Source organism: Balaenoptera musculus, chromosome 8 (genome assembly GCF_009873245.2).
Source record: "Balaenoptera musculus isolate JJ_BM4_2016_0621 chromosome 8, mBalMus1.pri.v3, whole genome shotgun sequence".
NCBI classification, from domain to species: domain Eukaryota; kingdom Metazoa; phylum Chordata; class Mammalia; order Artiodactyla; family Balaenopteridae; genus Balaenoptera; species Balaenoptera musculus.
In genome coordinates this window covers 103254640-103267474 of record NC_045792.1, presented here as the reverse complement: position 1 = coordinate 103267474, position 12835 = coordinate 103254640, and the positions used below count along the sequence as shown (strand labels likewise).

The 12835-nt window shown below is 59.6% G+C and overlaps 1 protein-coding gene across 3 annotated transcripts; it reads right to left on the bottom strand.

Annotated features, from left to right (window-relative positions):
* Positions 1-49: 49 nt before the first annotated feature.
* On the bottom strand, positions 50-12343 carry SCYL1 (SCY1 like pseudokinase 1). Of its 3 annotated transcripts, none has more exons than XM_036860460.1 (18): positions 12151-12343; positions 11658-11798; positions 11325-11447; positions 11018-11244; positions 10487-10577; positions 10255-10410; positions 7759-7917; positions 6398-6505; positions 5524-5637; positions 3400-3555; positions 2635-2823; positions 2438-2513; positions 1995-2159; positions 1621-1763; positions 890-961; positions 584-796; positions 437-491; positions 50-311 (listed from the first exon to the last, which is right to left on the bottom strand). In XM_036860460.1, exons 1-18 carry the CDS (start codon positions 12259-12261, stop codon positions 187-189), a joined length of 2424 nt encoding a protein of 807 aa, XP_036716355.1. In that variant the 5' UTR covers positions 12262-12343; the 3' UTR covers positions 50-186. The 3 variants fall into 3 exon arrangements, with proteins under 3 accessions (XP_036716355.1, XP_036716357.1, XP_036716358.1); XM_036860462.1 differs by having other exon boundaries at positions 81-311; positions 890-958; XM_036860463.1 differs by lacking the exon at positions 890-961 and having other exon boundaries at positions 81-311.
* Positions 12344-12835: the final 492 nt, after the last annotated feature.

The following is a 12835-nucleotide window of genomic DNA, read 5'->3' as shown; positions in this document are numbered from 1 at the left end:
AAACCCCAGCCTCCTTAGAGGGGTAGACTGAGCCCAGCACAGGGGGTACGAAATAGAATTTATTGTGGCTCTGATTATGTATATGTGAGATGTGCCTGGCCAGGCCTGCCGGGCTCCCATGGTTTGTACAATAAATACATCTGCGGGGTCTGCTCTCCGAGGCTGGGAAGCGCCCACATCCGCGGTTCAGTCCAGCTTCCGGGTTCCCAGCTTCATGGGGCCCTTGGCTGTCTTTTTCTCAGCGCGTTTCGCCTCCATCTCCCGCCTACGCTCCTCGCGCTTCTTCCGGGCTAGCTCCGCCTTGGCCTGTCCTGGGAACAAGGGGAGGAGGGCTGACGGCGTCAGGACAACCTGAGTCTCAGCTTCCCAGCCCATGCCTGCCCCAGAGGAGGGTAGCCCTAGCCCATCAGCCAGCCAGCCCAGGGGAAGCACTTACGGCTCTCGGCCTCCAGGCCCTCCCAGTTGTCATCACCCCACGAGTCCCGCCTCGGCTGAAAAGGGAAGTGTGGGCTGGAGTGGAGGCCTACTCTCAGTTGAGGTCCACCCCAGGTCTGCACCCTCCCACTGGACAAGTGCCGAGTACCTGGGCACCAGCCTCCCGATGCACTGACAGGGCAGCAAAGGGGTCGCCTTTGTCACTAGGCTCCGGTCCACCCCAGTTATACTCGCTGGCCAGCCGTGTGCCCTCAGGGGGTGGCTCCGGGGGGCTTGGCTCCTGCCAGCCCTGCTCCCATGCGTCCTCGGCTTCCCAGCTGCTCCAGTCTGACTCCTGGGATTTGTGACCAGGGTTGCTGGTCTGCAAAGAGAAGGAGGAGATAGTGCCAGAGAAAGGGAGGGAGGGGCAGGGCCCTACCCCCCACATACACGCACCCTGTCCCACCCAGCTCACCTGCCCAGCCCAGCTGGCTTGGCCCCCAGTACTCCAGTTGTCCTGCTGGGCCAACACAGATTCGGCCTCCTGCTGCAGTGTGGGGAGGAGAGCATGACCATAGGGCCCCCTGTACTCCACCCAAAAGGGCAAGGAAGCCCCCTAGCCCCTGCCCAGCCATGGGCTCCACCCTTTCTTCTTTTGCCTTCCATCTCGTTTTCTCCTTAGGCCCTGTCTCCCATCAGTGAAGTGGACACGCTGAACCTGGCCTGTCATCACTCCTCTATGAAGCTGGGGAATGAGATCTAGAGTTCCACAACCCTGCCTGTGGCCTCAGGGGTCTCACCCAGAGCTCTGCCCCCATTCCCTTCAGAACAGCCCCACTCCAACCTCAGCCCATACTGAGCCCAGCCCCAGGGAGGACTGGTTGGCTGCAGGCCTAGGAGTGACCTCTGCTTGCTGATCACAGGGCGGGGTGGGCCCTAGAACAGGTATAGGAGGGATGGCGAGTGGAGGAGAGGGAGGAGGATCAGTGGGCTGACCCAACCACCAGCAGCCTGGCCTCTGGAGCTGAGTGGGGGCTCGGCTGTCAGCTCTAACCCACAAGGGCTGCTCCATGACACCTACTTGCCCAGGATGCTGTGCAGATGAGGACAGGTCTGACTCCAGCCAAGCCCACGTGAGTTCCTTGAATGGCAGCCTGTGACCTTGAAGCTGGGGTCCCCCGGGTAGGCCTCCTCAGCCCCACTCACCTCCAAGCTGCCCCAGTCTTCATCATCCCATCTGTCGGCAGCAGTGCTGTCCTCTTCTGCGTCCTTGCTCTCCTCTTGTGTCTCCCAGTGGCCTGAGGTTGTGGGTGTGGCAGCGACAGGGGTCGGGGCTGGGGCAGGAAGTCCTGGGGAGCAGAGGCTCACTGAGTTGCCACACACTGGGCCCCAGGAAGGTCTCAGAACAGGGCCGAGGTTGCTGGGGGTGTGTAGAGGGGAAGCTCACGAGGGGACTGGACTGTACCCAGTCTCCTATGTCCCCATCACCATCCCGGGGGGAAATCGATCAGTAACAGGTCCTGGGTGCCAGCAACTCCAAGCCCTCTCAGTCACCGATACAGCCAATCTGGGACACTCACCCTCAGACACGGGTCTCTGGGGAACGTTGGTCTCGGCTGGGGCAGCCGTGGGGTGTGCACGGATCAGCTTAGAGGTGAGTGAGGAGACCCCTGTCACGGCCCAGCCTGCCCAGCTGGCTGCGGCTCCTCCCATTCCAGGGCTGGAGGCTGCATGGACGTCCTTCTCTGGGCAGTGACAGGAGAGACAGGTATGGACACCTCAGGCTTCCATGGGGAGGGCGGTAGGAGGGCAATAACTGCAACAGAGCGACCTGCAGTGGGCGTCCCCCTTCTCCAGGCCTGCGTTCTCCCAACTGTGAGATGGGGGTGGGGGAGTGGTGTACAGTCTGTCCTCTAGGGTTCTTCCAGCTTTCGGATGCTCCAATGAGGTAGAAGGGGGCCATGACAGGTGACAGTCAAGAATGTGGCAAGAGTCACAGGGAACACGAGTGTGGGCCACTCACCCGCTTCGGCCAGCTGGGTGGGGTCCTCCGACACAGACTCCAGTTTGGACAGGAAGCTTCGAATGGCCTTGAAGGCCTGTGGGGTAGCAAGGGGCAGAGCTGGGGCCTCCAAGGTTCCCGTGAGCCTGCCAGGCCAGCTAAGGCCCAGGTATCCCCCAGAGCCCCAGCTCCAGGGCCCAGCCCCAGCTGTGCCTCACCTGGTCCCGCACGGATCTCTCAGGATCCACGGTGAGGCTGCAGAGCACAGGCAGGATCTTGTGGGCGCAATCATTCATCGAGTAGAGGTTGTGGGTGGCGGCGAAGCCCAAAACACCCGCGACCCGGGACGGTGCAAACGGGTCCTTAGTGGCCCGGCTAAAGGCGGAGGCGAGGACCCTGTGTCTGGTCTGGGGTGGGGCGGGAAGAGGGCTCGTGAGTGTAGGGTCAGCACGGGGCCCGGAACTGTCAGGCCTTACTTCCCGGAACAGAGGCCCTCCACGGGGCCTCCAGAGTCTAAGAAATGTGAGTTAATCACTAACAAATGGGGAGGATTTACTTCAAACTCTAGATCTTGGCTTCTCCCAAATCACTGGGCTCACGCTGCCTCAGAGTGACAGGGGCCAGAGCAGCAGCTGCCTCAGGGCTGAGGCCAGTGCCTCCCTTCCCACCTGCGCTGCGGACCGATTCATTCATTCCCGTTAAGGGCCTGGGAGCTGCAGGCGTCTGCATTCAGAGGCCCTGGCTGAGGGGAGGGGATGCAAGGCCGTGGGGGTAAGCAGGCCTCGGTTTGGTTCCCAGACCCACCACCTACTGGCAGTGTGACCCGGTGCAACTCACTCCACACTCAGACACTGGGCTGGAGCACCCAGGGCCTAGGTCTCTGGGAGGATGACAAGCCCCACACAAGGAGACCTGGCTCTGGGGGACCTGGCTGTGGTCCCGTGACGGTGACAGAGCTCCTGGCGCTTGTGCAGGGCACTCACGCTGGCACTGAGGTAGGAGCCGATTTTGCCCAGGCAGACGGTGGTGTTGCAGCGGATGGGGCCCTGTTCGTCCTTAGCCTGCAGCCGCGCGAAGTGCTTCATCAGCTCCACGTTGAGGTTGGTCTCGTTCAGCTTCGGGGCCAGGAGCAGCATGGACTGCAGGGCGGGAGATGGCGGAAAGTGTGGGCTGGAGCGGGCACACTCTGGAGGCCACCAGTGGCCCTGGGCACTGAGGAGACCCGCCAAAGCCCTCCCCAACCAACCCCCAACCTGGTCCTGGCCCCTACCCAGAATGCTGAGGAAGGCGACCCCCATTGCTTTGCACCCGTCTCCCATCCCTCTCCGTCAGCTCTCTGTTGCGTGCACTCTACTTTCACAAAAGCACCTCCACATACACTCTGTATCAATTAGCTTGGGTTGAGGTCACCAATGATCTCCATGTTGCTAAATCCAAAGGCCAATTCTCCATCCTCACCAAACTTGACCCCTCAGCAGCTTTGACAGCCCCGAATTCTCCCTCCTCCTCGCAACTTTGGTCTCTTGTTCTTCCAGGACACCGCCCTCTCCTGGTTCTCCTCTGACCTCACCTACTGCTTCTCAGTCTCCTTTTGCTGAGATCTTACTGTTCAGACACCCCAGAGCTACTCCTCAAGCCTCGTCTCTTTTACACCTCAGCCTAGGCGAGCTCACCCATCTCACGGCTTCAAATGGCCTTGTTAGCTGACCGTGCCCAGATGTGCACCTCCAGCCCAGACTTCTCCCCTGACCCTCACACACATAACCAGTGCGTGTCCACCTGGCTAACAGACACGCCAAGACTGGGCCTGACCTCCTCCCGCAAAACTGTTCCTCCCAGGGACTTCCCTGGTGGCCCAGTGGTTAAGAATTTGCCTTCCAATGCAGGGGATGCGGGTTCCATCACTGGTCGGAGAACTAAGATCCCACATGCTGCGGGGCAACTAAGCCCGAAAGCCACAACTACTGAGCCTGCGAACTCCGGAGCCTGCGCACCACAACTAGAGAGAAGCCCACGCGCCGCATGCTACAACTAAGACCCGACACGGCCAAATAAATAAATATTTAGAAAATGAAATGAAACAAAACAAAAAAACTGTTCCTCCCAGTCTTCTCAGTAAATGGCAACTGAACCTTCCAGTTGCTCAAGCCAGAAACCTTGGAGCCATCCTTGACTCCATATCTACCCATCACCAAATACTGTCAGCTCCACCTTCACAATGCTGCCCCTTCTCTCCACCTGCTGCTACCACTCAGGTCTGAGCTACTGTCATCTCTCATCTGGGCCACTGTAATGGCCCCTAACAGTGTCCCAGCTTCCACCCTTGCCCTGACAGTTAGTTCTCCACACAGCAACACAGTGTTTTGCAACAGGTCAGATCAGGTCAGTGCTCTGCTCAGTCCCCCAGGGTTCCTGTCTCACTCCCATGAATGCATCAGCTCCCTGCCATGCCCTATGAGGCCCTGGCCCCATTACCTCTCAGACTCCACTGCCCACAATCATGCCCCTTCAGCCATGCTGAACCTCTTGCTGCTACTCCTACATTCCAGGTACATGCCAGCCTCAGGACCTTTGCACATGTTGTTCCTTCTGCAGGCAACGTATTTCCTCCAAATCTCCTCCTTCACCCCTTTTCACCTTTTTTCCTTAAACGACATCTCCTCTGCAAGGTCTTCCCTGATCACTGTTTTTAGAACTGCAAACTCTTCTCTTCTCACTCTCCATCGCTTTCTAACGTAATGTATTTTTTTCTAATTCTGTTTATTGTCTGCCAAGCCCCCTCCCCCTCTCCTCTAAAAGAAGCTCCAAGAAGGCAGGGAGCTTGGTCTGCCTGTGCATACTGAATCCCAGCACGGGACACTGGGCCGGGCACAAAGAGGCGCTCAGCGATTGTCTGCTGAACGGAGGACTATTGGTCATGCCCATCCTGTTCCCCCGCCGACCTGCCGAGCTGTACCCACAGCCTGGACCTACATGCAGAACAGTGCTTGCCCCTCCCGTAACCTGCTCGACCCACAGGCCAAAACCAAGGCCTGTGTGTCCTCTGATGAGCCCCCTCTAAGCCTCAGAAAACCAGAGGTGGCCCCTCTGGGCCTGGTTACACCCACCTTGACTGTCTGCTCCCGGATGGCAGGGTTGGTGTCCAGGAAGCCATGCACGACGTGGGGAAAGATCTGGGTGTTGACTGTTGGCTCATCAAGGTACTGGATGAACTGCTCCATCTGTGGTCCGGGTTGGGGCATGAGAAGGCAGTCAGCCCTTCTACCCCTCACCAGAGACATGGGACCGGCCTTAGCATGGTTTCTCCACCCAGCAGGCACTGGCTGGCCAGGGGAGTCTCCTGAGGCCCCCAGCTCGCATCTGGCCTCAGGCCCACGTGGACTGGTGAGGCTGCCAGGAGGGTGCTGAGAAGAGCCAGGGACCGGGAGCTGGAGGGCCTGGCCTCTGGTCCTGCTCGGCAGGCTAACTGGTCACACCCCCTCTGAGAGCCTCCACCACCTCGTCTATAAAGAGTGCAACCCCTGCCCAGAGAAGCGCCGTGAGGAAGGCTGGTGTGTTGAGCACCGGAGAGGGAATGATGCCTGGAAGCACGGGTGGCCCCCACCCTCGATCCCATCAGTCCTGTCTGATGCTCCCAGCTGCCCTGGGGTTGGCAAGAGAGACATTACCCCCACTCTAGAGGGGACCGAACCAGGAGATTGGGCGGCGCAGGGGGAGGCGTTTAAGCCCTGCAGCCCAGGCGGGCGGGGCATTCCCAAAGCTGCCAATGAGCCCTGTGATTATCTTGACTTCCTGAGAGCACAGCCCCACTGGTTCCTCACCGGTGTGTATATTTCAGGGAGGGGTTTCTGGGGTCCCTGTGTAGCCGGCGCAGGGGCTTGAGCTACCTGCCTGGGGCTGGAGGTGAGGAGGGGGCCTCCCCTGCAGCCAGGGTGGGGTCTGGGTGGGGTGGAAGCAGGCAGGGTGTGCCGTGGCCCCTACCTGTTGTAGGAGGCGGATACGCATGGCCCGGTCAGTCGATGAGAACATCTTGACTACGACAGGGATGATCTTCTGCTGATACTCCTCAGCGCCGAGGAACTTACCCACCTGAGAGAAGGAGCAGGAAGAGGGGCTCAGCTACGTCCACAGGAGTGAGATGACTTCACTGGGCTCATTTAACTCCCTCAGACTCCCTGCTGATTTCCCAGGGTGGGAACGGTGAGGGCGGTGGGGTGGGGCAGGTATATCCTCAGCAGCCCCTCTGCCCGTACTCCGTCTCAGGCAGCCCTGCCCTTAACCCTTCTGAGTCAAGGCCTCTCTTAGGAGGCTCACAAAAGCTCTGTGCCCTTCCCTATAATCAAGCACCTAGACACCACATGCACACAGAATTCTGCCTATAATTTCTGGGGGTTCTCAGCTCCACAAGATTTACTTGCCGTCTTCCCCACTTCCCGCATGCCAAGTTCCTTTGGAGAAAGGCTTCTCCCACCGAGCGGGGAATGGCAGGCGCCCCGGTAACAGTGGGCTGGGGTCTGAGGAGGGGGAGAGGATCCAGCCCCTAGAAGCCAAGAGGGCTGAGCGCCGAGTGGTCAGGAAGGAGGAAGGAAAGTGAGGTGGTGAGCAGGTGATCCCCTGGGCCCTGGGAACCAGAGTGCCCAGGTCAGACCGGGTAGGCTGTCTTGAGGAAATGGAGGAAGGGCTACAGGCTCTGAAGGAAGGAGTGTCTGGAAAAAGAATTTTGGAGGCACAGGGTGTCCCTTCCCCAGGGACGAGAAGTCCCCACCACCTCCCTGACAGCTGGTCAGGTGGCCCTGGCTTGCTGAACCACTGGATATGAAAGCTCCTCCTCGGGACCTCCCTGGTGGGAAGCAGTTAAGAATCCGCCTGCCAATACAGGGGACACGGGTTCAAGCCCTGGTCCGGGAGGATCCCACATGCCACGGAGCAACTAAGCCCGCGTGCCACAACTACTGAGCCTGCGCTCTAGAGCCCGCGAGCCACAACTACTGAAGCCCGTGCACCTAGAGCCCGTGCTCCGCAACAAGAGAAGCCACCACCAGGAGAAGCCCGCGCACCACAACGAAGAGTAGCTCCCGCTCACCGCAACTAGAGAAAGCCCGTGCGCATCAACGAAGACCCAACGCAGCCAAAATAAATAAATAAATAAAATAAAAAATAAATAAAGTATATATATATTAAAAAAAGGAGCTCCCCCTCACGTGGGCTTGGATGTCCCTGACCAGGCTGCCCCTCCCAGGACACCCGCGAGGCTGGCCGCACCCTTGGCCTCTCTTCTGCCCTTCAGACCTACTCAGCCAGTCTCTGGGCCCACAGTTCCTGAGGCTCCAGGCCCCACTCACCTTGAACAGGGGCGTGAGGACAACAGCCCCCGCGTTGCCAAACTCGAAGGCGGTCAACAGCTGGGGCAGCACCTTGTGCCGGCAGAAATCCTCAGGGAACGAGTCTAGGCTCTTGCTCAGCTCTTGGAAGAACTTTTGCTTCTCGGCTGGCTCTTTGATCTTGGGGAGCGTGGACAGGATGCAGGGAGCGGGAAATCAGCCTGGTCACGGTCCCGTCAGCCACGCGCAAGGACGGGGGTCACCTCCAACCCGAAGGTAAACTTAAGCTTGGGGTGCCAGATGGGCTGGGTTCAAATCCCAACTCTCCCATTTATTAGCCGTGTGACCTTAGGCGAGTTCCCCCACCTGTAAAATGGGGTAGTAACCGTACTGTCTCACAGAACTGTGCCGAGGATTCAACCAGAAAACGCACATGAAAGCTGCCCGGCACACTGGAGGCGCTCAGTGCCCGTCATTATTGTCACTGCCACCTGGCCTGTTGCTGTGAAAGCAGCCGCTAGGGGGATCAAGCCCTTTATCAGCGTTGCCTCTGCTCCTCAGGACAACACAAGGTGTGAGTACCATTAACCCCATGGCACAGACGAGGAAACAGGCTTAGTGAGGCCAAGGGGCTTACTCCCCCACCCTGGGCCTGGCTGGGTTGGGCACACCTGCAGCTCCGTGGGTGGAGGTCGTGGCAGGCTGTGGAAAGGCAGGGATGAGGTGCAGTTTACCCCCAGAGCTCGTCCTCCCACTGGGCCAGAACAGGCCATGCTGTCAGCTCAATGGTCTCCTTCAGTCCTCCTAACCTCCCCAAGGCTGTAATACCCACAACTCACATTTCCTGAGCACAAACTACATGCCAGGCAGGTTATGTGCTAAAACCTTTACACAGATGAAATAATCCAACAAGCAAGCTGAGGCACAGAGAGGGCAAGGAGCTTGTCCCAAGTTACACAGCTAAGAAGCCGTCAAGGAAGGGTATGACCCGGTGGTGTGGCACCTCTGCTGTGCTACACGCTGTGAAGAAGTGCTGTCATTCCCCCATTTACAAAGGAGGAGGCCGAGGCTCAAGGTCACCAGGCAGGAAAGGTAGGGTGTGGATTATAACCCTGTCCTGTATGCTTCCAAAAGTCCCTGTGCGCTCTGCTGTACCCTCACCGCCAGAGCCGCTGCCTGGGCCAGAAGAGGTGACCTCCAACTGGGGTTGGGGAGGACCTGGTTGGCCCTTGAGCAGCTCAGTCTAGCATGGGAGGCAGGCTTGGTGCTCTGACCACAGGGTTCAGGGGAGCAAAGGCCCAGAGAGAGGCCAAACCGCATCCAAGGTCGCACACTGAGAGAGTCACAGCCGGGCTCTCTCCACCGCTGCGCTCAATGATGGGAAGAGGGGCCGCTGGGCACTGCCCTCCCACGCTCTCGTCGGGACCTGCCAGAAACAGCCTATTTCCTGTGGGGCACATATTAAGGAGAAGGGCAGCCCAGCAGAGCCAGCCATGTGAGAAGAAGAACTCCACGTAACAGAGCTCCTGCTGCCCCTACACTGCCCAGGAGGCAACAGGGCTCAGCGTTTCCAGCACCTTCTCCTTCAGCTCAGGTTCCCATCCTCGGAAGGCCTCCCAGCCCCTATCTGAGTCAAGGTTGCACAGACCATCGAGGTCTATGGAAGTGTCTGTCACTCCTCCCCCATTCCAGATTCTCCTCTCTGTGTGCCCCACACAAGCCCGGGTCAGAGCGGGTGTCCAGGGCAGAGCCTCCCTCCTTTATTCCCTACAACAATGCTATGGGTCAGCAGATACTATAGTTATTCTCATTAGGCAGATATGGAAACTGAGGTTCAATGAGGTTAAGCCGAGGGCTCCCTCCGCACCATCTTTCCATTTGCTGTTCCCTCTGCCTGGAACATTCTTCCCCAGTTACCATCCCCATGACTCCCACCTTCACACCCTTCAGGTCACAGCTCAAACATCACCCTTGAGAGAGCTCTTCCCTAAACACCCCACCCTCACTATTTTCCTTCCCGGCACTTATCCACATTCCAGGAAGCACAGCTTTCCTCATTTATGGGTTTTTTGTCCCTTTGCCTCAGTGAGAGTCCCCAAGGCTGGGGACCTGGTCCATTTACCCCCTGCTAGATCCTTGAGAGCAGGGATCTGGGTCTGACTCTCCCTCCCCACCCTGCTACCCACACCACAGCCCAACATCAGGGCCAGGGCCAGTCAACAGAGTGCCAGGAGCAGTCACTAAGCACCCACTATGTGCCAGAAACTACACTATGCAATTCAAACTCAGACTCCTCACCCTGCTCCTTTGAAGTAGGTGCTGTCATTAGGACTGAACTTCAGCCAAGAGAAGTCACACATAAATAACAGTTGGAGCCAGGGTTTGAACCCAGACAGCCTAGCTCCACAGTCTGTGCTTGTCTCCTGGGGTCTAATTATCAGGGAGCCTATGAAGTGGGGAGGGGGCACAGGGGTGAGGAACGTAGGGCCAGAGCCCAGGGTGGGGCAGGGGACTCACCTGAATCTCTTCCAGGAAGAGGTTGATCTCCACAAAGCGGTTGTTCATGAAGCCATCAGGTGCCCGGCAGTTCTGCAGGAAGCGGGCTGGGTTGGGACGTACCTTGGGGTTGGCTCCAACCAGCTCACAGTAATGGGGCACCAGTGACTTGGGGATCTGTGGGAGAAGCGTCAGGGTCAGGGCAGGGGCTAGTTGGCTGGTGGAGAGGGGCTGGGTGGGGTCAGACACTCACCTTCCCAGGGTTTCGCAGGGCAGCTGCACGAGGTAGGGGCCCATTGAAGACTTCCCAGATGAGGCAACCCAAGCGCCACATGTCAGCTGACCTGAGGCAGTGACCAGGGCTGCTCAAGGCCCTGCCACCTGCCAGCCTAGGCCTCCAATCTACCCTGGGCACTAGGCACTCGCTGCATGGCAAACCCTGGGCTGTGTTCCTCAGCTAATCCTCCCATCAGCCCCGAGAAGTAGGTTTCATTAGCCCCATTTGACAGATAAGGAAACTGAGGCTCAGAAAAGCAAGGACGTCCACCCCAGGTCACACAACTTTCAAATTCAGAACCAGCTGACCCCAAAGCCTGTGTTTATCCTGCCCTACATCCCTGAGGATCCTGGGAGCAAGGAGTGGGCCCCACCCTGAGGACCCTAGTTTCCTCCCAAGCCAGGTGGCAGGGGACAGGGGAGTGCCAGCTAGTCTAGGGGTCCTGAGGCTGCAGGGGCTTCCAGAATAGGGCAGGGTGGGGCATGCCCTCCCCCCCCAGTCACCCACCACTTCTCTCTGACCGCTCTGCCACTGGCATCAGCCAACTCCGGGGGATCATACTGCTCAAGCTCCGGGATCCCCTTGCGGGGAGGTCCCCCACCATTGCCCTGGGCTGAATACATGTAGTCCAGGCCCCCAAGCTTCCACTCGCCAGCGCGGTCCACGAACACAGCGGCCATGCAGACATTGTTGTGGATGAGGCTGCAGTCATTGACCAGGAAGCTGAGAGCTTTCTGGGGGCAGAAGGAGCCATCACAGCCCGGTAGCTGCAGCCCCCCACCCTTGCTCTCATCACCACTGCCCCCCACCTCACCACAATTTGGTGTAGCCCCCAGGAGAGCTCCAGCTCCTTCAGGTCACCAGCCTCCGCTCGCGCCTTGAGGTACGCTCCCAGCGGGGTCACAGCCTCTGTCACTATGTGGAGGCATTTGTCTGTCTGAAGGGGACACGGGGTATCAGGGAGTGATGGGGCGAGAGGAAGGCGAGATGAGAGACATGATGGGGAGAGGGGTGGAGAAGGGGAAGTCAAATCTGGGGGGCGCTGGGTCAGAAGGGCTGGAAACCGGCAGGAAGACAGAAGACAGGACTGGGAGACTGGGAAAAAGTGAGGGGCAGAGATGGGGCAGACTGAGCAGCAGGTAGGTACCTCCAGCCCATCGATGTAGGCCAGGATGTTGGGGTGCCGGAGAGTTTTGAGGCGCTTGAAGGCAGCTTTGGCCACCTGGGTCTGCTCTTCGACGCCGGGCTTCACGTCATACACGAAGATGGACACCGGGCTGCCTGTGGCCTGTGGGGGGACGGAGCGGCCTCAGGGGTGTGGGCCGGGTCCCGGGCAGACCACTCCACCTCCGAGATGGTCCCCGGAGCTGGTTCAGTGCCGGAAAGGAAGGGCCGCCGGCCAGGTCTCTCCCCAAGTCAACCCTTGGGGACTGAGTCGGGCCCACGTAACCCTGGTTGGGTCCGCCTGTCGGTCCCTCGGTCCTTCCGCCCGCCACGTCGGCACTGCCCGTCCCCCTCCCCCGGCCCGTAGCCCTAGAGGCTCCGCAGCCACGTCAGGCGGGCGCAACGCGGCGGAGCCGGCGGCGCTGACTAGGCGAGACCGAGGTCGGCTGCGGCCTGCGGAGCGGGGCAGCTCTCACCTTCTTGCGGCCGCGGTGCAGGACCCAGGGCCCGGGCGGGCCGCCCTTGGGGAGTTCCGGGCTGAGCTCAAACGGGAAATCCCGGACCGGGTCCCGGGCAAAGAACCACATCGTCCCCGCCGCCGCCGCCGCGGGATCGAGCGCCTCAGCTCCTGGCCCTCCGGCTGCCCGAGCCGGGGCGGGGCGGGGCGAGGGCGGGGCCGGACCGGGCCGGGGGCGGGGCTACGGTCGGTGGGGGCGCAGCCGATGGGCGGAGCAGGGGCGTAGGGCAGCCGGGAGACCACCCCTCGGCCGGCCACCGGGCCTAGAGCGCGCTGGCTGGGAGCCGCCGGTTACCAGCTGTGGCGCCCTGGCAGGTCACCCAAACTCTCAGCGCCTCTGTGTCCTTAAATCTAAAATGTGGGTGGTAATAGAGTCCACCTCCCAGCGTTATATAAGGATTAGAGCTTGAGAAGGGGCAGAGGATGGGGAAACCGAGGCAAGGAAGCTGAGAGATAGGGAGACAGCTGGAAGACGAAGTCGACAGACAGACATGAAGAGGGTGCAGTGTTCAGTGGGGAAAAAACTTAGGGAGGGCGATTGTACCCAAGCCAGACTCTCTGTCCCACCAGCCAGTGGGCACCTCCAGGATCCGATGAGGCATTGTGTTGGTGGAATGAGGAAGTGACCAGGGGAGAGAGGCACA